Source organism: Diadema antillarum, unplaced genomic scaffold (assembly GCF_040938485.1).
Source record: "Diadema antillarum isolate AM-2024a unplaced genomic scaffold, OU_Dant_1.0 seq00000105_RagTag, whole genome shotgun sequence".
NCBI classification, from domain to species: domain Eukaryota; kingdom Metazoa; phylum Echinodermata; class Echinoidea; order Diadematoida; family Diadematidae; genus Diadema; species Diadema antillarum.
Window position 1 is genome coordinate 440,467 of NW_027271191.1, and position 25,029 is coordinate 465,495.

The following is a 25,029-nucleotide window of genomic DNA, read 5'->3' on the forward strand; positions in this document are numbered from 1 at the left end:
GGAGCTCGAAGATAGCATCATGGATGTCGGTTTCATTCTCGACGTCATCTTCGCCCTCCGATTTCTGAGAATCGACGATGATCTGCAGGAGATCTACCTTCTGCGGGATTCCAAGAAAAATCATTCAAAGAGTATAGATAGTCACTGATAAACTTCACTGATTATTGATTAAGAATTGAATAAGTTACATTGTTATGATATGAAAACAGAAAAATAAAAACAAATACGCAGACAAACTGTAATCTTCGACCTGTATGATCACTGAAGTAGAAAAGGCTTCACCCATCAGCTGTGCTGGTAGGAATACGATGTCCCACAGTGTGTTCACAACGTGTTCACATAGTCGACTATGATTGTGAAAATGCTCGAATTTAACATTGTCAAAGACTGTCAAATGTCTTTACCATGCTGGGAAACACATTTTTGTTATGCATATTTTCAAAAGTCCATACGTTTTGGAGGGAGTATTCCCTTCAAACACCATCCCCCTAACGCCATCATCTCGGTCGCTTCGCTCCCTGGCATATCCCCTAAATTTTGCACCCCCCCCCCCCCTATCAAGAGGTCAACGCCCCTGCTGCGTATATGCATGTGCAAAATATTTTTTGTCTTATATATATGCATGTGATGAGATAGAAAGACACACGCGCAGACAAGCATTTTGATGTGAAATTGGTCAATGGAAAAATCGGCAACTGTGATACACCACGAGAAAATTCTGATTTTGTCTCATTAACGAAAACATCTCGCCAACAATCAATAACTGCGTTATCAAATGCAATAATTGAGCAAATCAAAACCTCAACAGTGTGTGTTTGATATACGATTGCGTTCATACATGACAACATCAACAAGACAGCGTCAAACTTATGAAAAAGACAAATACCTTCGACTTTTGACCGTCTGCGTTCGGGGCTTTTCGGATTTCAATCGCCTTTTGGGCGACGTCCCGGAAAAACCCAATGGAGTCACGTGGGAACAGGGTAAAATTGAAGAATTTCAAAATCGGGGACGTCCATGGGAAGAATGCTGTAAAGAAGACGGAACGTCACAACTGGAATTAAATTCTATAGACGCATGATATTATTCTTTTTATTAAAAAAAGGAGTTTCATCCGCTTTTCCGCCTCCTACTCCTGTTCCTATAACCCTCCTGCAACTGCAAATACTACCACCCACTACTTCAAAGAAAAAGGAGATTATGATGACACAATGACTGTAAGTAATCATAATAACGAAAAGAGTAACACGATACCTATTGTAAATATTTTATTGTGAATATCTTTACTATCAAATCAAATGGTGAAACTATGTCCACACGACTGATCGAATACACACCTAACTTAAACTGATTACACTAATATAATTACTAGTATGAGAATATGATGCTTACTTGCTATGATCAAGCCCACGTTGGTTAAACTGACTTCGAAGGCTTTCTTGCCGTGTGCCACGAATGGATTATCTGGGTCTGCGTGGGAGTCGACATCCAAACCGAACGTGCAGCTCGCTATCGTGTCCATGACAAAGGACCCATATACCCTGCAAAGAAATGGAAGAAAAAGGAGTGCAATAAACTGTGACATGAATCACTACTGAGAAGAGAAAGGCTGCTATTAAATGATATAATAGAGGGACACGGGAGATTAAAAAGAAACATTGTGTATACGTTTGGCCTTTCAAAACGACAAAGATAAAGGGTTTTTTTGTTTTTGTTTTAAACAATAATATCTTCGAAATATGTAAGGAAAAGTAATATTGTGTTTGGCTCTTCATAGTAAGCTCCGAAAACTGTATAGGAGAGAACTGTGTATAAAATAAGACTGAACTTCACCGCTACGAAGCAGAAGATGGGGAGTGACATCGTTTAAGTGGATCTTTTATTGTCTTAGATTGACCCCCCTCCACCCCCTCAAAAAAAAAAGGGAAAAAAAAAGAGAGAGCTTGGCCAAAGGGCCACCTCTCCACATTACACTCGAATTTGCCAGAATATTTCTACATGTGCTGTGCACATCATCTTGTCAAGTAAAGCCATCAAGATTCTAACAGGCTTGATCGCAGATAATCAAGCTCAAGAGCACGAACGTAACACCAGGGCCCCATTTCATAAAAGATGTTAGGATAGCAACTGGAATGGCGATAGCAACAGCTAATCAGGAAGCTGGATTCTTGTCATTACCATGACAATTGCCATCCCTGCAAGAGTTACCATAATATCAACTTTTTATGAAAAAGGGGCCTGAACTGCAGATCTATCAAAATGTGGTACAAGAACAAAAGTAATGATCCGAAGAAATAGAGTCTAGAGTTACGTTGAATAATGCAGTAGTACAACATCTTTAGACAAGTAAGATTTGATTTTTTAGTCGACGGTACAAAAGCAGCAATATCTGAAATGATCTCAAGTTAAAGAATAAGAAAATGCAGCAATTTGTGAAATAATTTACATATTTGTCTCAATTACACTCCTTGTGTGTCAGAGATACGCTTATTTCGATTTAAACAAATGAATATCCTGTACATCCGATCATGTAGAACATATCAGAGGCTTATGCCCCGCATGCTGACAACTATTACAAGTCATGTAACTACTTTTACATCGATGCGTCCTGCAGGGCTTAGCGTAGTAGATTGAATGACACGTACTGTTTACATTCAAAGTAGCCGTCCGCCTCTTGATATTTCCTGATATTCTCAACCATCCTGTCAGCGATCTCGTTCACCATCGGTGACATCTGCGAATAAAGCCACACATACTATACATGGTGAGATCATTGTGTAAGACAGTTGTAGGCCATTTTGAAGCCAGCTGAAAAACAGAGAATTGAAGAGGAGTTTACTGATCTCGAGCAAATCGAAAAGAATGTTACGGATTTTTCACAAAACCGAGAAATCAGTCGTAATAAATTGCATGAAGCCATGACCTCATGATTCCCCGCACTGATTTGTTTGCATGAATATCGAAAAGTTATGGCGTCTACATGGAATGAAGAAACACTGAAGTTTACAGCTTACACTTACATTCTATACAAGTACACAAGCTTTGAAAACCACGCTATTAATATTAGGGAGCCTTTGAATCAATTTTTCAACGAATTACTGTTTAGCAGACCCCCGCCTGTCATGCTTCTAAATCTGCCTGAAATTAAGAGAGTTTTTTTTTTTACCAACTCAAAATCAAAAACATATTTGAGTCAATTTTACCGATTCTGTGATTTGTAAGTTATGTACACATTTTATACAGTGTATGAAAAAAATATCACGTTGTAGTTAATGTCACTCACATTTTTTGCTTGTTTGGTTTCTGTTGTTGCTGTTAATGTCGTCGTTATTGAGATTTCCACGACAATAAATTGTCGACCCCAATCTTAGCAGCTTCACCGCTGGGAGACCGGTAGCAGGCGGGATTCAGGCAGCTAAAATTTGTTAAAACTGGAAACACTGATTAAGGTATTGGAAGCCGCTGCTTCCAAACTCACCTGTTTCATTTTGGAGCCGCTGAAGGCAGGAGCTATCATGTTGCGAACGTTACGCCAGTGATCATCGCGCAGGTTTCCCACCGCCTCTTCCGTCTCTTTGTTGTTAATGGGTAGTTTCTGACAGTCAAGAGCAAACGAAGAGATGACGAGGATTTAACTTAGCACCATAACTTTACGACAAGTTTCTCTCATAGGGTCAACTGATAACTTGAAGCAAACAAGACGCTTCCAAAATCATGTTCATAGTTTCATTAGTATGTATCTGTTTTGTTTTACCGATTATTTCTCAGTTATGATATGAATATTTAGTTCGCAGTAATATTAAATCCCCCCAAGACGACATGTGAAACTTTCAACTCTATAACTTTCTTCTCTATGGTCCGATCTTGGTGAAACATGTGCCATTCTTTATGTTTGATTATGCTCTATAAAGCAAAGGAGTTTTGAGATGGTGCAGAGTAAGGCTTCAACTGGGATTCTTAAGTATTAAAAGCTAACCTTTATTATCAGATAACCCTCAATGGTCTCATTTCTTTATGGTCTCATATGTTGCCCACCATCCACTTTCCAAAAACACCGAAGAATTTATATTTTACCCATTCAATTATAGAGCCCTTCCCTGATATTTGGCAACAAGCTAGGTTTCTCTAGACCAGAAGATGAGTACCTCAATCATTGAGTTTATGACAACGATATGGTCTCTGAAAACGTACTGCCAACGTTTCAAATGTTAACTTGTGGTGGGTAATAATACCAGTATTTTTTTTTCTACTGACGTTGCCATTATTCTTATGTCATTATCTTATAATTAGAAGCAGCAGATTTTTGTTCCTATTAGTGTTATTATGGCGTCACAATCATCATTACAACTATTACTCATAATGCCACCACCACTTCTGTCAATATTAGTTAACAGCACAAAATAACCAGAAAACACATCCAATACCCGTCTGTTGACGAAGTGGTCGAAACTCTTGACCATAACTTGCTTCACCATGTCTGGATCACCGCACACAACGGCAGGAAGTCGGCTGTCGTAGAAACTGTGAAGTCATGAACAAGATATAATTATGTCAATGACATCTTTAAAAAAAGTAAATCTTAAATTGTAAAGTGGCAGTCCACACATTTTGTCAAATTCAACTTAGACAACGCACGTTGTACGAGTTTTATCACGTTTTTCGCCATAAAATGATCGTGAATCGTGAATGTAACGCAAGTGCAAGTTAGAAAAAGCCACAGACTTCATCGGCTCACATTTCTTCGATTAGTTCGTTATTGTAAAATCGTGAGAAGTAAGCGATACACATTTTTTTTCTGTCTGATTTTTTAAAGGATACTATTCACTTTGTTTGGTGCAACTCTTTTAATCAAGGCAAGATTGAATATATTCTGTGCAATAAGGATATGCACTCGTCAACGTATTATAATGGGAAAGAAAAAAAAATAACGAAATAAATGAGGTGTGTATTTGTCGTGACTCACTATCACGATGGCGTCACATTATGCAAAAGTGCTTCCAGGCAGTGGTTAATATTTCATCGAGAGTTCAAAATGTTTAGATGTAAAAAAATCTAAGGACGGCAAAGATCATCATTATTCATTCATGCTAAAGGTATAGATAACCTGATGTGACGCCAGTGACTTGGTTATCCTCTGAAAGTTGGAATTGAGCCAAAATATGGAAAAATCCTGATCAGAAAGAAAATAAATGAAGATTAATCATCAATTTATCCATATTACTTTTTGCTATATAATATAACTAACACAATTTTGCGGGGAACTGGTAAGAAAGAATGTCCACAAGAATAGAGAAACAAGGAGAAATACAGACAGTATTCATCAATATTCGTTTCGGAAAAGAAAAGGACACCACCATCTCACCCCTCATGTTATTTCGTTTCAATTCAATCTGAATAAATGGAAGAGAAATGAACGCAGCCACCGCAAAGCAAGCATACAAATAAAGTTAGGTATAGTTACCCATATACGCGGCCATGCCTTGCTGCCAATGCTCGAACTGCAGTTGCAATTCCCTGAAATGAAATAAGTGAAACTACTATATCAATCAGTCTTGTCCTAAACTTGTAACTACTAGTATCTGAACAGTATACGTCACTATCTGCGGTGCCTTCTAAATAACTCTCCCAAGTCGTCCTAAAAAGTTCCATGTCTTTAATTTTATAAGTATACTGTCGTTGATATGTATGCGAGTTTTCTCATTAAAAAAAAAATAACCTTGTATGTTATCTTGAAAATAGTATACAAATATAGAAGTAATCAAATGGTATCAGTGTTTTAGTAGTAGCCATGATAAAAAATCATGGGCGTACATACTCGAGAAATAGTTCAAAACGGATAAAACACTGATCAATTCAGTGCTTAATTACGTCGATGCAGGGCAATTTGTCAATCAGTTGCAATGAAAGCATCTTGACGGAGGAATTTCATGAATTTGAATTACACGTATTACGCAGTACCCGCTGCACGATATGAGGATTAGAACCAACGCTTGCTGTCGGGCGAAAGCTCGGTCGTCTAGTGGAGATGACGCCTGTCCGGTGATCAGGAGGTCGTGGGTTCGAATCCCGCTCGAGTATGTACGCCCATGATTTTTTTTATCATGGCTACTACTAAAACACTGATCAATTCAGTGCTTAATTACGTCGATGCAGGGCAATTTCTCAATCAGTTGCAATATTTATCTTATGTTTCCCTATGTCTCTTGAACTAAAACTAGAACAAACTTCAAATCTAAACTTGCTCAAAATGCTTGATTTACCACTACCATGACTACTCTGAACTGCAATGAGACATATACTTTGAGGAAGTAAAATGAGAAAACTTACATACACTCTATGTCATTTATTATTCTTCAAGCACACCGCAAGTAAATACATCATTTTGTTTCCTCGCAGTGAAATTAACTTTCTACCACTCTGAATCCTGCACGAGGTTGGAAGGAAATCGTATGTGCCACTTTTAATGCTTACGGATTGTTAGCAGCCCCTGCGCCACTCAAAATAATCTGAAAGATGTCCAACAACCTTAAACAACTCTGACTATGGAAGGGGCTGTTAGCAAAATTTTAACAACTTGGGGAAGACGTTGGAGACTTTGCTTACCACTCTAAATTCTGGCAGGTTTCCGACGACAGGCCAAACTGGCACAGCAGGGAAGCCGCGTCTTTGCCAAAAGTTGTGGCACCAGTGGTCGTACCTTGAAAGAGCAATGATAATGATTACGATCCTCACGAATCTCATCAATTCATATTGCTGTAAAGAGCGACAATGGTTACGAGACTATAGTTATCATAGCTGCGTAAAAAGCAGCAACAACGTTCTGTCACCAGTTGTCAAACTATAGCTCGACAATGGCAATTTAGCAAAGAGTTACAGTGTGATAGCCATGTGGAACCGTAATTATTTGTGCATTATAGCTATCATAACGTAGTGGAGTTGTAATAGAGGTTCAGACCAACTATACCTAGCTGCGTGGAGCAGAAAATAGGTATATTACCATATCATACTTGTGATACCAGTTATAATCATTACAATATATTACGAAGCATAGATAATTTCATGTTTAGTTATAGCTGTAGAAAGCAGTTGTACCAGTAAAGGCATACAGAAATACTTAAAGCATCATGTGTCATTGTGACACATATAGTATTGACATCACACACCATAGCTGCATGCTGTAGGCCCTATGCGGACAGTAAATGTTACAGCATTGATACACAATGCAACACAGACTTTAAAGGGGCATTCCAGACGATTTTAATAATTTCACATCATGAAGTACATAAATCGACAGCTCCATGCATAGATACGTGGAATTTATTGTGGTTCTTGAGCAGTGAAACTCTTAAACAAATTACACTGAACAGTGTTGATGAGCCTCACATATTTCAGAAATGTAGCAGTGTAATTCCATTACAATATCGCTTGCTCAACAAGTTTACCTGTGAAAAATCTATTCATGTCTCCTTCTTTTGTTCTGCTTTCTTGAGCCCCAACTCATGTATTCTTAAGGTGAGGTTGCCATGTCATCATCCTTGCTCATTGCAATTTGTTACAAATTTTGCAAACATTCTCATTCCTCATCCCAATCACCATAAATTCTGAAACTCTGAACTCAGTTTAACAAATTTATAGTTGTTCAAATGTAAAAGTCTGTTAAAATCATCCTGAGGCCCCCTTTAATGCAAAATTGTTATGCCGTCATTCCTTTACGTTTTTATGTCTTTATGATAAGATTTATCACGTGCCCAGTCTTTTTACTAATCTTATTCTTTAAAAAAAAAAGCAAGAAGCAATCCTTTCCAACCCATCTATTCTTCTTCGTTGTTGTTGTTGTTGTTGTTGTTGTTGTTGTTTTCTGGTAATCTAAATTCATATAAAAAATAACTTCCTATTTCTCATTCTTTTTTCTTTTTGATGACGAATGGAATTGATCACTTGAAACGGCCTGTGAAACATCCCGATCGACAAGATATTCATGAGGCACTAGCCCCCTGGCACTAGCCTCAATTTACAGCTCCCTGGGTGTGTACAAAGGGAACTACTAGACCTACTTTGCTTCCTGGCCTAGACCTCGTATGTCAAACTCACAGCACGGCTGGTTGATGTTCCACTATCATCAACTCCTGAGTGTAGCACATTATCATGGTTCGTAATGGAAATATTGCTTATTCCTAACGCAATAATGAACGCATACTCACAATAAGAAGAGGCTTATCGCTCCACACGCCAGAACCCATGTTGGGGACAGGACTAGACCGAGAACCTCAACCGCCATAGCGTACCAGAATATGTCCGCACTGCAATCAACAGGTGTGCGTGGTTTGTTATTATGCTATATTCATACACAGCGCTTTCGCGAAAGCAATACGGTGTCTGATCAGGCTGTACACGACCGTGCTAATCTCCTCAAGCTGTGTCTTTTCCCTTTCACTGCGGCCCAGGTATTTTCCTGTCTATGTTCAATTACATGAAACTTTCAGCAAAGCACGTGCGAACTCGGCCAGATCATTCCCTTGAACAATAACTTTATTCGTTCTCTCTGTCAATACACCATTGGTATATAGGACTAATTATTTGGACTTTGCCCGGGCATAATAATTTTACGCATATCAAAGGTGAACGAACAATACAGGTCATGACGGAACCCAGATTAGTCGGTTCTCTGAACCGAAGCTATACAGGATATAGAAAGATAGATAAGTTGTTTACCATGGGATGTTGGGCACAGTTTATACGTCATCCTCAGGCAGCGGAATCAGGATTGGAGGAGTCTGGAAGAACTGTACCCCTCTTCTACCCCCCCCCCCCCCCAACACATTGTACACACATCTTTACCTTTTCTCCCCATTGTACTGTAAACATAATGTCAGAGGACGCAATTTGCCTTATGTTATCAACTGCCACTAATATACTGTACCATATACCATGAAATACCGTATTTTTTGCATGTATTATTTAATTCACAATATAGAGTATATTCAATGTGCTGGTGTATTTGCTACATGTTTTAATACAGTGTACAAGGTAGGCCTAGAGTCCGATGACCCACCATTGTGCTAACCCCAAGAAAGCAAGACGGCAAAGCATTCATTGCTGACGCAGTCTTAAAGCCATGCATAAAGGGAGAAGAATTCCGGACTCTATTCGTTCAGCGGTGCGTGACGCCATTAAAGGTGAACTGGACGACTGGATGCGACGAATTGACGTCAGTTGTTGTTGTTGTTGTTGTTGTTGTGTTTGAGGTGCGTCATTCACATTATGAATATTTGCGTCATGGAGGGAAGGATTATAGTTGTTGCTGTTGTCGTTGTTATTTTTTTTTCTTGGCGTTTGTCAGTCAAAAAGGATTATTGATCTGGGGGTGTTTCATCAACGTTTGTCAGCGCTGACAACTTGAATCACCATAGTAACAGTCAGTGACCAGAGCATCTCAGCCAATCAAAATCAAGGATTTTGCTGAAATTGTCAGCGCTGACAGTTGTCACAAACGTTGATGAAACACCCCTAGGGCCCCGTTTTATCAAAAGATGTAATCGATTGTAAATTTCCTTACCACATGGGCTGCCATAGACTTATGACAGAAATCAACTGTATTTCATAAAACAGGGCCCTTGAGTTCCATTTGAATAGTTACACAAAGGAGATTGCTAACCCCCGATCAGTCAATAGGCAGTTATTGGTTCAAATTGATGGATGTGTCATTCGTGGGAACTTAGACATTGTTAGAGACGAGTTATTCCATTAACCTGCTTTTCTTAAATGAAATTCAGTTGCTGGAATCAAGTTTGCATGGTTATAAAAACTTGTACTACTTGTTGCTATGTCGGACAAGCCTTAATATGATCAGTTGAATTTAAAGGGAGTAAAGATTTTGCACCGAAATACTCAGTCTTCTCCCGAAGTTATCTGAAATAAAACTATTGTTGAGTCAGAATTTAATTTTATCGTTATTTTCATTTTATTTCAACACGGTGGTAAGAGTGACTTGCTCAGCCAGTGGTAATGATTGCAAGTCCGTGCATACACTGTAACAGTAGAAATACACCACAATTAATTCAGAGTACAAAATACAAACAAAAAATCATATGTAGAGAAAGATATATATTCAGATCATGTAGAGAATACAAACAGGCACATAACTGAGATAAAACAAAAACAACAATGGTACTCATCACAAACGCATACATCAAGCTTTATAACCAGGAATTATCCTTGGTGTGTGGTGGATATTAGACTGCAACTGCCGCTGTTTTTTTAAGGGAACCCGAAATTATTAAAGCTGATAATCTTCATGTCATCTGGAATTTCAGTCCACTCTTTACTCCTTTTGTATTGTACACTTCTCCGTTTAAAAGTATAGTTAAACTAAAAACTGGCATATCTCAAATATTTAACATGGTGCATCTACAAAAATCATTTTTATAACAGAACCTTTAACTCCATGAGCAATTTTGTGCATTGCATGTAACATTCTGTGTCTTTGTCGCATTTCAATTTTATCATGCCTAAATAGTTGTGTTGGATACTTCTTATTGTCTTGAGTTGAAGTCAGATTTGTTCTATTCTCTTTCATCTTTGTCTCTCTTTTCCCCTTTAATTTCACTGCTGTTTGTTGGTTCTTTTTGTTGTTGTATTAGGTGTATGCGTGTTTCCCGACTTTTCTTTTCTTACGACCTACCCTCACAAGGCATGCAGTGTGTAGATTCATCCACACATCATCTTAATTTTCAATCATAAATATTCTGGACTGATTTCAGCATATATTCTGTAACTTTATTATAATGTTAATTTTGATTCTCTTTATATTTTTTTTTTGAAATTTTCCTGCTATTGTTTGATGTGTAGCACCATACCATGTAGCAACATGCACCAAACGTTCGTAAGAATGTCTCAAGAAGTACGCGAACAGTTTGCGGATAATCCTTTGTCGAGAAATGATTGGATAAACTTCGCTGCTTACAGCGGGATATAACATGCGAGACATTTTCCAAACAGTCAAGATCTGTTTGGGGTTTCACGTCTTGAGTAGGTCTTGTCCATATGACGAAGTTCAGACTGCTTTGCCCTATCACAACTGCAAGACATTATTTTCCATCATTCTGCAAGGTATTCTTGATGTCGTCTGAAGTTCATACAGGTGAACTTTAGAGTGCATGGCTTGGCATCCAACTGAGATGTCTTCAAGCAGTCGGACCTCAAGGCTGCAGTAAGCATTCATAGTGTCCTGGCACATACACGCAGACGCTCTGCATAAAGATCTCGGTAGCAGCAACGACTGGTTGCCGACCCAAAATCCTCATGGCTAGGGCTAAAAAATCACTGAAGACCAGTCCTAAGGAGAGGTTGAGGACCTCTTCAGAACCAATTAAAGCCCGAAAATTCTTTTGCCGAGAAGTTTGATCGCATCAGGTGATGTTGTAAATTATTATGACACATCTGATATAGCTACCCCTTCTCAAAATAACCAAATCGTTTTATTCCTTTAATGCGCAAATCACAGCGGCGCTGACAGAGAGGATATTGGCAAATATGAGTGTATCAGTAGAGACATACATTTGTACAGTTTCCTGGTGGATAATGATAATGAAAAAGCCTGAATGCCGATATCCCTGTCTGAAACTCAAACGAATTAGGCCCCAGATCCGTTCCGATGACCCACAGTCGCTAGGTAAGGTCGTTGGCCGGTTTGCGTGCTACGTGATCCTTCGGTTGACGCGCAACGCCATACCCTTCGACGGGGTGATTAGACCCGCCTTCCCGATCTCAACCGGAATCTGGAGCGAAGCAATTCAGTTTGAAAACTATTTGATCGAACTGGCAAGTTGTACTTTATTGTATTATGCATCAAGATAGAACACGTAGATTAATTTGAAAATCATGATGAACAATGCCATATGGGATTATCTTACATGTAACCTATACTGTGACGATATTTTCTACTCCTGGCAGTACAAGGACAAGATTCTGTCTGCCTTTGTAGTATACGGCATGATTCATTTACCTTTGTCTGTAGACACGTCTCAAAGCGGTATTTCTGCAGCACCCTGACTAGTGCTACCTTGGCCTCCATCAGGGCGAACCTCATCCCGATGCAGTTCCGTGGCCCTGCGCCGAACGGGATCCAAGCAAACGGGTGACGCTTCTCGCGCCTCTCTTTCGTGAATCTGTTAGACGAACGAGACACACAGAATCGATCTCATGCATATGCTTGCAATTTCTAATCCTTCTTAACACTATATCCAATCATTTATGATTCCCACCTTATTTCCTCCAACCAGCTCAACGCCTCAACAAAAAAAAATCGAATCTCAATTTTCGCGTTCACTATTAAAACTTGTACTCAGCGTTTGTGTTCTACGTTTCGTTTTTTCGTTTTTGTTTTGTTTTTTACACTCAGCACTGAAAAAATACAACAACAAAAAAGAATGTCTAAACGTATGTTGACATCTAAATGAGTATCCTGAAAATATAGTGGGCTTTGTTCTGCATCTAAGCTTTGGATTAATTTCTTGTTTCGAGTCTTTCAAGATTACTGTATTATAGTAAACATTGCTATTTTTGGCGTAGGGCCTACAAATTATGAATGTACTAAAATTTCGCATTGACATCCATGCCACTGACAAACTAAAGCAAACGAACTCGCATTCGATTGATGTGAGCAAAAGAAAAAAAAAATGTTTAGGGTCTGCTGCATCCCGTAACAAACACAGATGAACACAAAAGTGTTACCCGGCATATATCAAGTATTACAACTATAACACTAAAATTTAGTAATCGCTTTCGCATGTTTGAGTAGTCTTTACGCACCTATCCGGGTCGAACTTCTCGGGTTCGGGCCACAGCTCTGGATCATGGTGAATGGCGTACATCGGAATGACAACCTGCGTGCCCCTTTCCACGGTTACACCATTGTAGGTAAATGTCTCATTGCACACGCGGTCAAGGCTGACAAATATTAGGTGATAAGCAAACGAAATGCAGAATTTGTAACGCATCACAGACCATGATGAAACGAATGTACAAGTTGTTAATATTTACTCGAATATTCAAACACCACAAGATGAACAGCAACTCTAATGCATGTATAGCAACATCCTCAGATGCCGTTTTGTAATATAGTAAAATGCCTACTAAGAGAAGCACATAAAAAATAATATTACCTGAACGGCTTTCATACTATCGGAGATACAATATGGAGCATAGTGTGGTCAGCTTATGATTAGGTCACAGTAATGTGAAAAAAGGAACTCGATGCCCATGACAAGAACAGACAAACTTTTTTTTCAATTTTTTTTCAAAATTTTCAATTTTCTCAAATTTGTTATGTTCGCACAGGAAATGTCATACCCCCATTTTTGTTAATAATATTGCTATCCAAAACGAGAATTAATTATGATTGATTAATCAAATACGTGTCTTCGAGTCGGACCGATATTCCCTGAGAATATCGGCCTAATTTCTATAACTTCAAAACTGTCGAAAACGCTCTCCTCCAATCAGCCGCTCTCCTCCAATCAGCTGCGCGCTCCAAAGACCAGTGGTGCGCGCTTTCCTTCTTTAAGAATTTGTGCGTGGTAGCTCGATCCCAAACTATCTCACCCCTCTTGCTTGCTTGCGTTCGTAAACCGAAGAAAAATGGATGACAATATTCTTATACAATCTCATCAATAAAGAGGAAGAAGGAGAAGACGATACTGATTCATCAAATTCAAACAATCATGAGGATGACCGAGATTTAGGGGATTTGATCCCGACGCAGGAGGCAAAAATCAAGACGCCGCTGTTGATGCCGACTGGAGTGCCGGCTGCATGCATGCTTACATGAACCGGGGCCGTCGGGCCGAGACAGCTGCGTGATGGTGATGATGATATTCATGAACACTTTGCGAGGAGAAATGAAGATGTGTTGTACGACTTGACCCTAATAACGCTAGAAATTGGTACGTACTGTGTTGATTCTATCATTAGTTTCTATCTGGTTTGTCTGTGAAGTGATCATTCTGCTTAATACTTACAGAACCACCGGAGGAAAACATCTCAGAGTCTCGCATATGACGTTATCCAGGTAGGATAATTTCGAGACGGTGGTGTAGTCGACGTCGTTGCTGGAGGGCAGCAATTCGTCGATCTCGGTGATGAGTTTCTCCTGTACGTCTGGGTGCAAGGCGAGTAGGTAAGAGGAATAGATGAGGAGGGAGCCAGTCGTGTCGTAGCCGGCGACGAAAAAGATTATCGCCTGATATGAAAGACAAAAGCAAACTTGACACTTGAAATAAGTGTGGAAATAACGTCTCTTTTTTTTTGGATAGCTTTGTGCATGCCTTTGTTATGTCTCTGTAATTATTTCTTTTGCTTGCAAAGACTGTTTGTGACTGCATTCTTTCGAGCCAGCATATTGTATGTGTCCATATGTGTATGTGTGGCGGGACTAGTGGAACTCGCCGTTGCATCATGTCTAGATATCGGAGTTCCAAATTATGTTAGAAGTGAATTTAATGGAGATTATTAATGTTCTTCGATATTCATATTTCACCTTGATACAGATTGAATTAATGAACTATCTGAATCAATGGCACATTCATTTACTCTGGACAAAACTCTCTTTCCTAGGATGTTAAATCGTGTTTCTCATCTTTGCTTATTTCCATTTTTATAATGTTGAGCAAAATAATGACAGCTACTCTATGACCGATATGAAACGTCTCACAATCGGTGTCTATCTAGTTATTTATCATTTTTATCATTATTATACTATTATTGTTAATAACGATATAATGATACTACTACTACTACTACTACTACTAATACTTCTACTAATACTACTACTAATACTACTACTACTAATAATAATAATAATTATTATTATTATCATTATTATCATTATCACTATCATTATTGGTAGTAGTAGTAGTAGTTTAGTAGTTCCGAGAGAACGTGACGCATTATCCTTTCAAATTCAAGTTATTACTCCGAGGTGGGATCGAACATGGGCATCATGACAACCAACGCTGAAATGAGAAGATTCACCTGAGCTATAATTTCTGAATCTGTCAGTTTGATCTTTGATCTCATCGAGCGACTTCGTTCCCCACTTTCATGTCCCTTGAACACGCTATCATGCACGTCGACTTCGTGTCCAGTTTCGTCATCGTCTCCCTCCGACCCCTCGCTTCCTATTTGGGCTTCGATCATCATTTGAAGGAAGTCTGCTCTCTGGTGAATAGATTGGTATTTAATGCAAACATAACGACATTAAAGACAGTCGTGCTATCTTGTAGAAAGTTCCCAAGACAATTAGCTAAGATTTACATGTTGATCGCATTGCAGTTTACGCCACAGTTTGACACAATCATAATATACTAAAGCGTGCGAATTGAAGAACTGCGATCTAATGCGAGAAGATAAAAGTTGGGAAAGAAAGCAGTGGCTCTTTTTATATTTCAAACCATGCATATTTCCTCGTTTTCTACCTAAAACTGATTCAAATAATGATATATATACTCTACAGGGCGCATCAAAAGAAAGTTACACTTTTGAAACAAAAATTTGTTTTGTTGATTGCACTTGATAGATGAGACTATTGGGTATCCATAAATATGAAAAAATCTTCTAAATATTTTGAAATGTAATTTAGACAATTTTTTCAAAAGGGTCACCTTTTTTTTTGATACGCCCTGTATAATATACGTGTCACGACTGCAAACAAAATACACGATTCTGCTGTCTTTGACATGTTGCGAGTTTTGCTCAGGTTATTTCTTTAATTGCAATCAATCTCTTTAGTGCCTCCAAGAAAAATGAAGCTCTTATCCTCATTTAAAGTATCGGTTTCCCCAATATCTCATCAAATCGAGACATCAACAACTTTGTTAAATTATATTACGAACTATTCTGAACATTCATTTAGGGTATTCTGTATTACTACATATAGAATATACTCTCATGTAATGTTTGGCACTTCCGTCGTGAAGCTGCACTTGTTACACTTACAAGCGAAGTTTATTGGACAGTCTCTGTCTGTCTCTCTCTCTCCTCCTTCCTCTCTCTCTCTCTCTCTCTCTCTCTCACACACACACACACATACATACACACTCTTTCGATTTCAACTTCATATTTTGACACTAATGTATTTCACTTGCTGATAATCTACTTCAGACGTGCCGGTATGAGGTTTTTTTTTTTCAGTTTACTAACCAAAGGTCTCTTGAATACCGAGTATCATACAATTACTTTAAAATGTCTTAGTGCAATCATTATATCACTAACTATACAGTGGAATATGTAAAAAAGTAGAACTCTCTAAAAGGTGGTTAATCCTTTTTTTTATCCTGTGCATGCCAACTGGCAAAGAAAATCCAAGAGCATTGTATGCACTGTTCAAATTCCCTGGCACAGAAATGGTTAAAGCATTACAATCTCGTGCTACAAGCAAACAACTCTACCTTTTGCTTGTCTTTGTTCGGAGCTTTCCTCATTGCCATGGTTTGCTGCGTTACATCACGGAAAAACTCCATCGCGTCTTGAGGAAGCAAGAAAATCTTGAAAAACTTCAATATTGACGATGTCCAGGGCAGAACTCCTTGGGATTTCAATAATGAGATAGCGATGATGATAAGAACAACGCAATAGTGATTATCATTATGATAATATTAGTAGTAATAATCATAAGGATATGAAAGTACTAATGATAATGAGTATCAAAGAAATTAATGGCAGCTTCCTGTGTATCTTCAAATTTCTCTTTATTCCTTTGTTTTAGAGAATTCGTAGCGATTTCAAAATAACAAGAAGTTGACATCACAGAGTTCATGTAAGACCTCAATAAAAACTTGCGGTATATTTTTTGTCGTTTTCTTTGTTGTTGTGGTGAGAACTGTGAGAGATTCAAACATAGGGAATGACTTCATGCAGAGACAATCTGCCATATCTTTTCAGTTTATATAGGAGCAATAAAAACCTGTCAGTCACATCATGAACCAACAAGTGGAAACGAATTGCGTGGTTGTCACAGTATCACTATAGAAACGAAAGCACCAACGCAATACCCACAAATCTCAGCGAATTCTCTCCTCTTCCATCTTATGAAAAACATCCACATCACCATATTACGCACAATCTGAAAGTGGAAAAACTGTAATAGAAAAAAACCCACACACTTGCTTAATTCTTTGTAGTATCTCTCCATCCATTCCTTTCAGTGATATGTGCTCACGGTACCAAAGGTCAAAGGTCACGCGAGATCTCTCGAAAAGTGATCTATATCGCCGGCCCCTACAACAGACTTCAACTTCTTACCGCTTATCAGCAGTCCCACATTGAAAGGAGTGAAATGGAAGGCTTTCGTGGCCATGGCGACAAATGGATGATCCTGGTCACCCTGGGAGTCGACCTCGAGACCGAACGCGCAGCTCGCTATGGTGTCCATGATGAAGGACCCGTATAATCTCGAAGAAAATTGAATATGGTGCAAAACACACTTTAACAATTCAACCTTCTTGCATCGCCATCCGAAACTACAGTGCAATTTGTATAACATTATTTTCTCTATTTTATCCGCTCGAGATACCAGACTGGACAATTGTTTCTTCCCGTAAGCTAAGAAAAAAATAGTTCAGCAGAATTCACGTACAACCCCCCCCCCCCCAAAAAAAAAAAAAAAAAAAAAACGCACTTCAATCATTCTTCGTCCGAAATATGAATTGAATTCTACATGACTGGCATGGCAGTCACGTGACCACAGACTCCGGCTCACTAATAATAGTAGTCTTACTTTGGATTGCAAAATCGCGAATGAATTCCCGCATGGGACAAAATGATGGATTTGCAGGTGCATCAATAATGCTTGGAACAGTATCTCCAATCACGCCGATCTTGCAATATTGCCTCTTGAACACCAATAAAGAAAAGACAGACGCCATCATTCCTAAACGTAACACTACTTACTGTTTACACTCGATGTAGCCATTAGCTCTCTGAGTATTTTCAATGTTCCGCAGGAGTCTATCGGCCCCAACTGTTACGTGGTGTGACATCTACAAAGAAAAAAAAAAACATAGACAAGGAACTTAAGTTGAAACGTCAAGAATGTTAGAAAAAAGAAGGCTTTGAGAAGGAAAGTTGTAACTTTTACCGCAATAATTACATTGTAAAGACACAGTGTAAAACGAAAACGAAACGTATCATGATTTTATTCGTTCCAGCTTTCATGTCGCTTGAACGAACACATCAACATAATGTGCATGCAAGCACTAAGGATCAATCTAATTTTTAATGTCACCTCGGCTTTGCTTTGTAGTGGTTCATGTCAGCCTGAAATTATGGTTATAAATAATTATTTGGAGGTTTTTTGCCACTTAAATATGTTGTGCTTGATGTGGTCTTGTGAGTGTATATAAATCGTCAAGTTTTTACGGACATGTTAACGAGGAAATCGAGACAGTCTTGCACAGGATATGACGAACATTTCAAATTCAGATACCAGTACGCGTTGCTGCACCTGTTTCATTTTTGCACCGCTGAAGGTAGACGTAAGGGTATTACGAACGTCTCGCCAATGGTCATCCTTCAGATTCCTCAGGGCATCCTCGAACTCCTTGTTGCATAGTGCTGTCGTCTGCAGGTTCAAGAATTGGCCCGCAGGTTGGGAATGGCAAAAGGCAAGCAGAGTTAGAGAGATAAAGGCAAAAAAAATATTGTCAAGAAATTAAACTTCACGAGATCAACAATTTTTGTTCCTCTTTTAGAAATGTCATGGTTCTGATGGTAAACACTGTTGAAAGAGTGCAACAGAACAAAACGAGAGGAAAGACTAATTGTTTTATTCAAAGAAAACGACGAAGAAAAAAACTAATTTTAAGGAGAGTAGCACAGAATATAGGTTTCCTTAACATGTATTTTGTGAAGAACAAACTGTGCAGTGAATTGCTATAAATGTTCATCTCTAAAATAATGTTTAAAGGAACACTTCCACTGAAATAAGACAAGCGCTGGATAACCGTATGATATATATATATATATATATATATATATATGTTGATAAGGTAGTCCACGTGTTGGCAAGATAAAAAGATAAGTAACAAAGCTGCAACAAAGTTCATGCTGTATTCACCAACGGTTTATTTCTTCACACAAATTTTCGGGCGTCTCGCCGCCCTTTCTCAAGTGTTGATACTGAGAGAACAATAACAAAATGGCTTAATTTTGTTATTGTTCTCTCAGTATCAACACTTGAGAAAGGGCGGCGAGACGCCCGAAAATTTGTGTGAAGAAATAAACCGTTGGTGAATACAGCATGAACTTTGTTGCAGCTTTGTTACTTATATATATATATATATATATATATATATATATATTATATACATACAGTGTATATACATCTCTCTCTCTCTCTATATATATATATATATATATATATATATATATACATACATATATATACATATATATATATATATATATATATATATGAAGCTCTTAATCATGACCTGCATGGCCATGTCAGGGTCTCCACACACTAGAATTACAGACTACATTAATTCATGGATAAATGAATACATTGTATATATCTACATATATATATATATATATATATATATATATATATATATATATATATATATATATATATTATATATGTAAATAAATGAATGAGCAAACTTACTCGTCTGTTCACGAAGGAATTGAAGCTCTTAATCATGACCTGCCTGGCCATGTCAGGGTCGCCACAGACTAGCACAGGACGACGAACGTCATAGAACCTATATTAGTTCATGGATAGAAAAGTGAACACACATTAATAACACAAATTATTTTTCTAAACACGTTACTTAGTATGTTATATAGTACATGAATATGAATATGTAGATGATGAATATACAAATATAGATACGCCTATACGTATATAACATGTCTCTTTGTGTGCACACGTATATTGTGCATATTATACAGATACACACATGGTTCAGGTAGTGTCATTACATAGAAACAATATAACTATAGAGTGGTGAGGGTGTGTAAGTGCGCTTGTGTGTTGTTTTATCTATAATGTGCGCAATAGTGTCGTATAAGTTATAAAGACGTAGGGCCTACTTTAAATTTATTTGTGTAGAAACTATCATATACGCACTATCATAACGGCCTACCTCATTTGATGAATTCTCGATCCTAATTGGCTAAAATCGGAGGCATGAATTCGACAATTATTTGCATCTTCACAGTACTCTAACTGCCCAATAATGCTATTAAGCCCCGCCCCCCCCCCCTCCCTTCTTTGTCAGGTTCTGATGTGTGAACTGGCCAGCGAAATAGCGATGGACCGAGAAAATTTTCAGTTAATTCTATTCAGTATGTAAAAAGATATAGACTCCTTTTATTCGAGGCTTGGGATCTCAACTAGATGCTATGACCATCGGAGTTTAAAGTTCCTGGGATCATAGCATGGAGTTGGGATCGAAATTATAAACAATCCCGCGAAAAGCAGTCCATATTTGTATTTCATGAGATCGAATATGCTTAAGTGAAAATATCTCAAGCCGATTGCAATTAAGACAAGCTGTCGGGTGGAGATTATGTTGACAATTAGAAAACATACAACATTAACTATTTCGATACAAGTTATTTTACATCAAAATGTTCAATCTCTTTCAAACATTATCGCCTGACACTGTCTAATGACTAAATGCGACTAATAATAGACTAATGTGAGATGGCTTGGATGGGAATGAAGCTGAATATCTTATTCAGAAAGATGTATATTTCTTACGACTAGACTTGTTTGATGCAAAAGGTGTCAATCTGGCACATATCGGACGTGACTATAAACTGTCTCCAGGTATTACTTGGATTATCAAAAAGGGAGAATGACAATGGAGCGTTTATAAACTGCGGTGATGATCTGGTGGTGACAACTACAAAACTTTTTAAGAGATCACATAGCAAGTCGCACAAATATAAACATTACATTGCACCGATTACGACTGTTGTGCAAGCTGTTGTATAGAATTTTTATCGCAGTTTTCAACAGAGCGAATCATCAGCATAACAATGCTACATTATTCATGGTCTTTTCCTCAGTGTGCGCACTACGATAAACGAGGTCGTCTGATGACATGTAATATTGTCTGGCCAACCTACCCGTAAACTCGGCCATGTTCTTTTGCGAAGCAAACATGCGCAGATGCAATACCCTGAAAAAAAGCATACAAATTACAGGTTATATAGGCAGAGGTATTTTAGTTCTAAAACAGCTTGACAGGGGTCTACCGGAAAGAGAAATGGTATGTCTTTGAAGATCTTGTTTACGTGAGAGATTGGCAAATCTTATAGCTATAGTGAAACTCTTACCATAGAAGTAGAATCATTGCAGTTAAGTGTTTTACACAGCAAATTACATTCATTAACAAAATTACATCTATCAGGATCTCTCAAATATATATATATATATATATATATATATATATATACCATATATATATATATGTGTGTATATACACTTGGTGATTCTATCCCTCTATGAAGAGTGCTCGATATCCTCAAAGGAAGAGCTTTAGACAGAAGTATTGGAACAAGTTCACTCGGTTGACAGCAGGTTATCCGGATATGAACCTGCTGTCAACCGAGTGAACTTGTTCCAATACGGTCACGATATATGTATGTATATATATATATATATATATATATATGTATATTTATATGTATATATACTTTCGGTCAAAGAGAAACGTCGTAAGATTTGAACTATAGGATTTTTTTTTTTGAGTGCCTATGAGAACCCTGAAACCCTATACCAAAGAGTTCCAAGAGTATAGCTGAAAGGCTTTGTAACGTTTAAATGTTTTTATATAAAATTTCTAATCGTGGTCGTGAGGTACCTGTGTGAAATCCCTGAGATTGCCAATGATGGGCCAGGAAGGCACCGAAGCCACGCCTCGTCTCCGCCAGTAGCCACGGCACCAGTAATCGTACCTGTAATGGTAAATCAATTAAGAAAGGAGTGTAACGGGTGTTTAGCTAAACATTATATTGACCATTGCATAAAAAAAACTTGCACTCATGGTATTATTGCTTATCTCGTTTCGTATCTTTTTTTAGAATGGAAATTAAATGCACACTCAACCGTTAAAAACTGCGACCCCACAGCTATATGAAGGTGGAAGACTGTGTGTAACTCACGTGAATTGATTTATTAGGCCACACGCACAAACTGTATGTGTGTGTTTGTTTTTTGAGACGAGTCACTAAGATACCCTGTATAAGCCTAAACACAAGGAAATCAAAGAAAATGTAAATTAGGGAGTTTTCGTTGACTGTGGAGAAATTACATATCATTGGTGTGATAAAGCATTCAAAAGTGTTATACTTTTCAAAACTGGATTTGTCTGGTGACAGACCTTACTTCCGTTTGATACTTGATTTTTTTTTTCTCAATAAACCGGAACAACTTCTAGGCTGCATAAACCATTTGAAAGCTTAGACAGAGCTGGGACAAGACAGAAAGGAATGGAAAATGCAAAAACTCAGATAGTCGTTTCTATATATAAATTAGACACTAACAATAAAGCAGATAGTGGTGGAGAATGTTCCTTCTGTTACGGAATCTTTTAAGTGGCATTCTACTTGACGACAAGGCTTGATACTGCATCTTGCCACATCGATTTTGATATTCATTCATTTGATATATAAGTTACCATATTGACTTATCAATTTTTACAAGTGTACATGACGATATAGGTTATCTTGCCAAGTCAACTTCCCAAAAAAGTGTATGTCGACATGGGGACATGGACTATCTGGACAAGTCGACTTCTAAATAAATACATGTCAACATGTTTTGAGAAGTCGACTTGGCTGGATAATGTATGTCAACATGTCGATTATTAAAGTTGGTAAGTCGACATGGTAAGTTACATAGCTTGACACGTCGATATGATATGAATATTAAGTCGACTTGACAAGATAAAGTATCTCGTCATGTCAGGTAGAATGGCACTTAAAAGCTTCCTATTCTGTCGAGTGTTCCTCCCGCGGAATCGGTTGTGAGGTCATAAACTCATGACACAAACAGGAAATAGTGCCTACGCGATCATAATATGTGGGCAAAGACATTATGCGCGTAAATATATTGAACAGTTATTTGCTATAATAGGCCTACAATATTGTCTCGTTTTATCGAGCAGCCTCTCCATTATTAACACTGCTCTTCCAGACAGTCTGACATTGCCCTAACCCTAATCAATAATAGGTTCCTAGTTTTACACAATGGGTGAAGACAGGCATCGCAGAGATAACACAGTATATGGGAAAGAAAGAAAAGCAAAAACATTGGCTGCGTATACACTGCTTTACACTCCCTCCCCGGTTTGGTGAATGGTTCAGAAACGAAAGCACATTATACTCCCAGTCCAGCACACTTCGACTGTAGACAAATCGGTTTACACAGATCGATACATCCATGTCTTCCTGCCATTGCATCATCATGACAACTATAAACATCAATGATGCACATTTGTGAATTGTAAATAGCCAATGTATCAATGTTGTGATTTTTACGTTTTCATTGTAAAGTGAATGTATTTCAGCCTCTGGGCTGCTTATCTTCCATCAGTAAACCCATATCAATTCAATTCAATTCAATTAAATAAAAGTAATCCACAAGTTTACACAAAGTTGAGAGCCTCTCCCAGCAAAAATTTAAGTTGAATACTTACAAAAGGAATAAAACAACCGATCCAATAGCAAGAACCCACGTCGGGGACAGAGATAGACCAGACACCTGGAGTTCCATGTCTACTGCTGCACTGCATGCACAATAAACAACCAAACCAGACCAGGAACCCCAGATTTTGACCAAATCAATGGCGGGTGTTCAAGCACTTGTCGGGCCTGATGTGCACACACAGAAATGAATGCACTCTTTAGATAAAGGGGGATTCCCGTGCACTCCGACAGAGAAATCACACAGCAGCGTCAGTCGAGTCACACGAGTCACTTCCTCAACGCGAACAGTGCACTGAACCGATACTACACACAGATTATTTCCCTACGAAGTATAATTCTCGTCCCTATATAGCCTGTGGACTTTGACCTTCACACTCTCACAACCAACATAAAATCATAAAAACACCAGCTTATGGAGGCCATAATATTCCTTTATTGTTCTCTCTTTTGTCAACTTATGCGACACTGCTAAAATATATCTAACCAACCATGACTGTAGACTACTATTCTACGCATATTGACAGTTACCGCCAGTTAGCGCTTATCACTGTTGTTTTAGATGGCTATCTACATTTCTGATTCATGGCGTGTATAATTTTCTATGATTCTGTATATCCCGCATTTCATTGCGATTCATGTTTTTCAGGGATGTTTTCTGTATGCTACCTTGTTTATTTATTGTATGTCTTTAAAAATCTCTGTGACGTGCGGCTTCAATGAGGGCTTTACCCTGGTTGGAAATCAAAAGCAACTATCAAAACAGACTACAGACAAATAAACAATCGAACAAACAAGCACATAATTCCACTTCGAATTTTTTGTTTCAAATTTAGAGAAATCACACTTTAGAATCACAATAATATATTTCGTGTTGACATACGAAATTCGAGAGAAACTTTACTCTTAATGAAACGGTTCTCACTGACATTCAATGTACAATGCAATGTTCGTATACACGAAATCCTTATACGAGACGTACTTTACGACACATAGCTGATTGCATTACATACCCTATATAAAACAAGGTCGTGGAAATTTCCTTTGGAAACGTTCCTTCCAAATTCTCTTGGAGACAATATTACTTGTACTGCTGAGTCTAAAACTAATTGCTTGTTACAAACGAGTGTGTCTTGTCTGCGTGTAAATCATAACTTTTGCAATCCTTTCATCAATGCAGTTTTACCAATCCGTGAATGACAAATAAGAAAACATAATTTCCACTCAATTCCAAAATATGATTTCAATGGACTTTTATGTAGCAGTCTACCTGCCCTCTTTCCCTGCCTGCTACAAACATCACTCCTTAATTCG

The 25,029-nt window shown here is 38.1% G+C and overlaps 2 protein-coding genes across 2 annotated transcripts; both read right to left on the reverse strand.

The window, feature by feature from the left end:
• Positions 1–285: 285 nt before the first annotated feature.
• On the reverse strand, positions 286–8,278 carry LOC139726916 (cytochrome P450 3A29-like). Its single transcript, XM_071637905.1, has 7 exons — positions 8,202–8,278; positions 4,425–4,521; positions 3,479–3,595; positions 2,646–2,734; positions 1,393–1,541; positions 887–1,029; positions 286–294 (listed from the first exon to the last, which is right to left on the reverse strand). The coding sequence occupies exons 1-7, from the start codon at positions 8,276–8,278 to the stop codon at positions 286–288; spliced, it is 681 nt and encodes a 226-aa protein (XP_071494006.1).
• Positions 8,279–11,696: 3,418 nt separating this feature from the next.
• On the reverse strand, positions 11,697–23,785 carry LOC139726918 (cytochrome P450 3A8-like). The gene is made up of 13 exons (XM_071637906.1): positions 23,709–23,785; positions 21,873–21,966; positions 21,136–21,188; positions 19,664–19,760; positions 18,482–18,616; positions 17,947–18,035; positions 17,299–17,447; positions 16,446–16,522; positions 15,031–15,216; positions 14,019–14,239; positions 12,811–12,948; positions 12,005–12,167; positions 11,697–11,777 (listed from the first exon to the last, which is right to left on the reverse strand). Exons 1-13 carry the CDS (start codon positions 23,783–23,785, stop codon positions 11,697–11,699), a joined length of 1,560 nt encoding a protein of 519 aa, XP_071494007.1.
• Between the last annotated feature and the right edge of the window lie 1,244 nt (positions 23,786–25,029).

Bases quoted from the DNA above. Each gene is read 5' to 3' on its own strand.
- LOC139726918 (XM_071637906.1), bottom strand. From the start codon at position 23,785: ATGGAACTCCAGGTGTCTGGTCTATCTCTGTCCCCGACGTGGGTTCTT. The intron at 16,523-17,298 runs GTAAGAAGTTGA...TGCTTCCTCAAG, and splicing joins TGTGGGACTGCTGATAAGCG to ACGCGATGGAGTTTTTCCGT. The intron at 15,217-16,445 runs GTAGAGTTGTTT...TCTATTCACCAG, and splicing joins CGAACAAAGACAAGCAAAAG to AGAGCAGACTTCCTTCAAAT.
- LOC139726916 (XM_071637905.1), bottom strand. From the start codon at position 8,278: ATGGCGGTTGAGGTTCTCGGTCTAGTCCTGTCCCCAACATGGGTTCTG. The intron at 4,522-8,201 runs GTGAGTATGCGT...ATGACTTCACAG, and splicing joins GCGATAAGCCTCTTCTTATT to TTTCTACGACAGCCGACTTC. The intron at 1,030-1,392 runs GTAAGCATCATA...TCTTCTTTACAG, and splicing joins CGTGGGCTTGATCATAGCAA to CATTCTTCCCATGGACGTCC.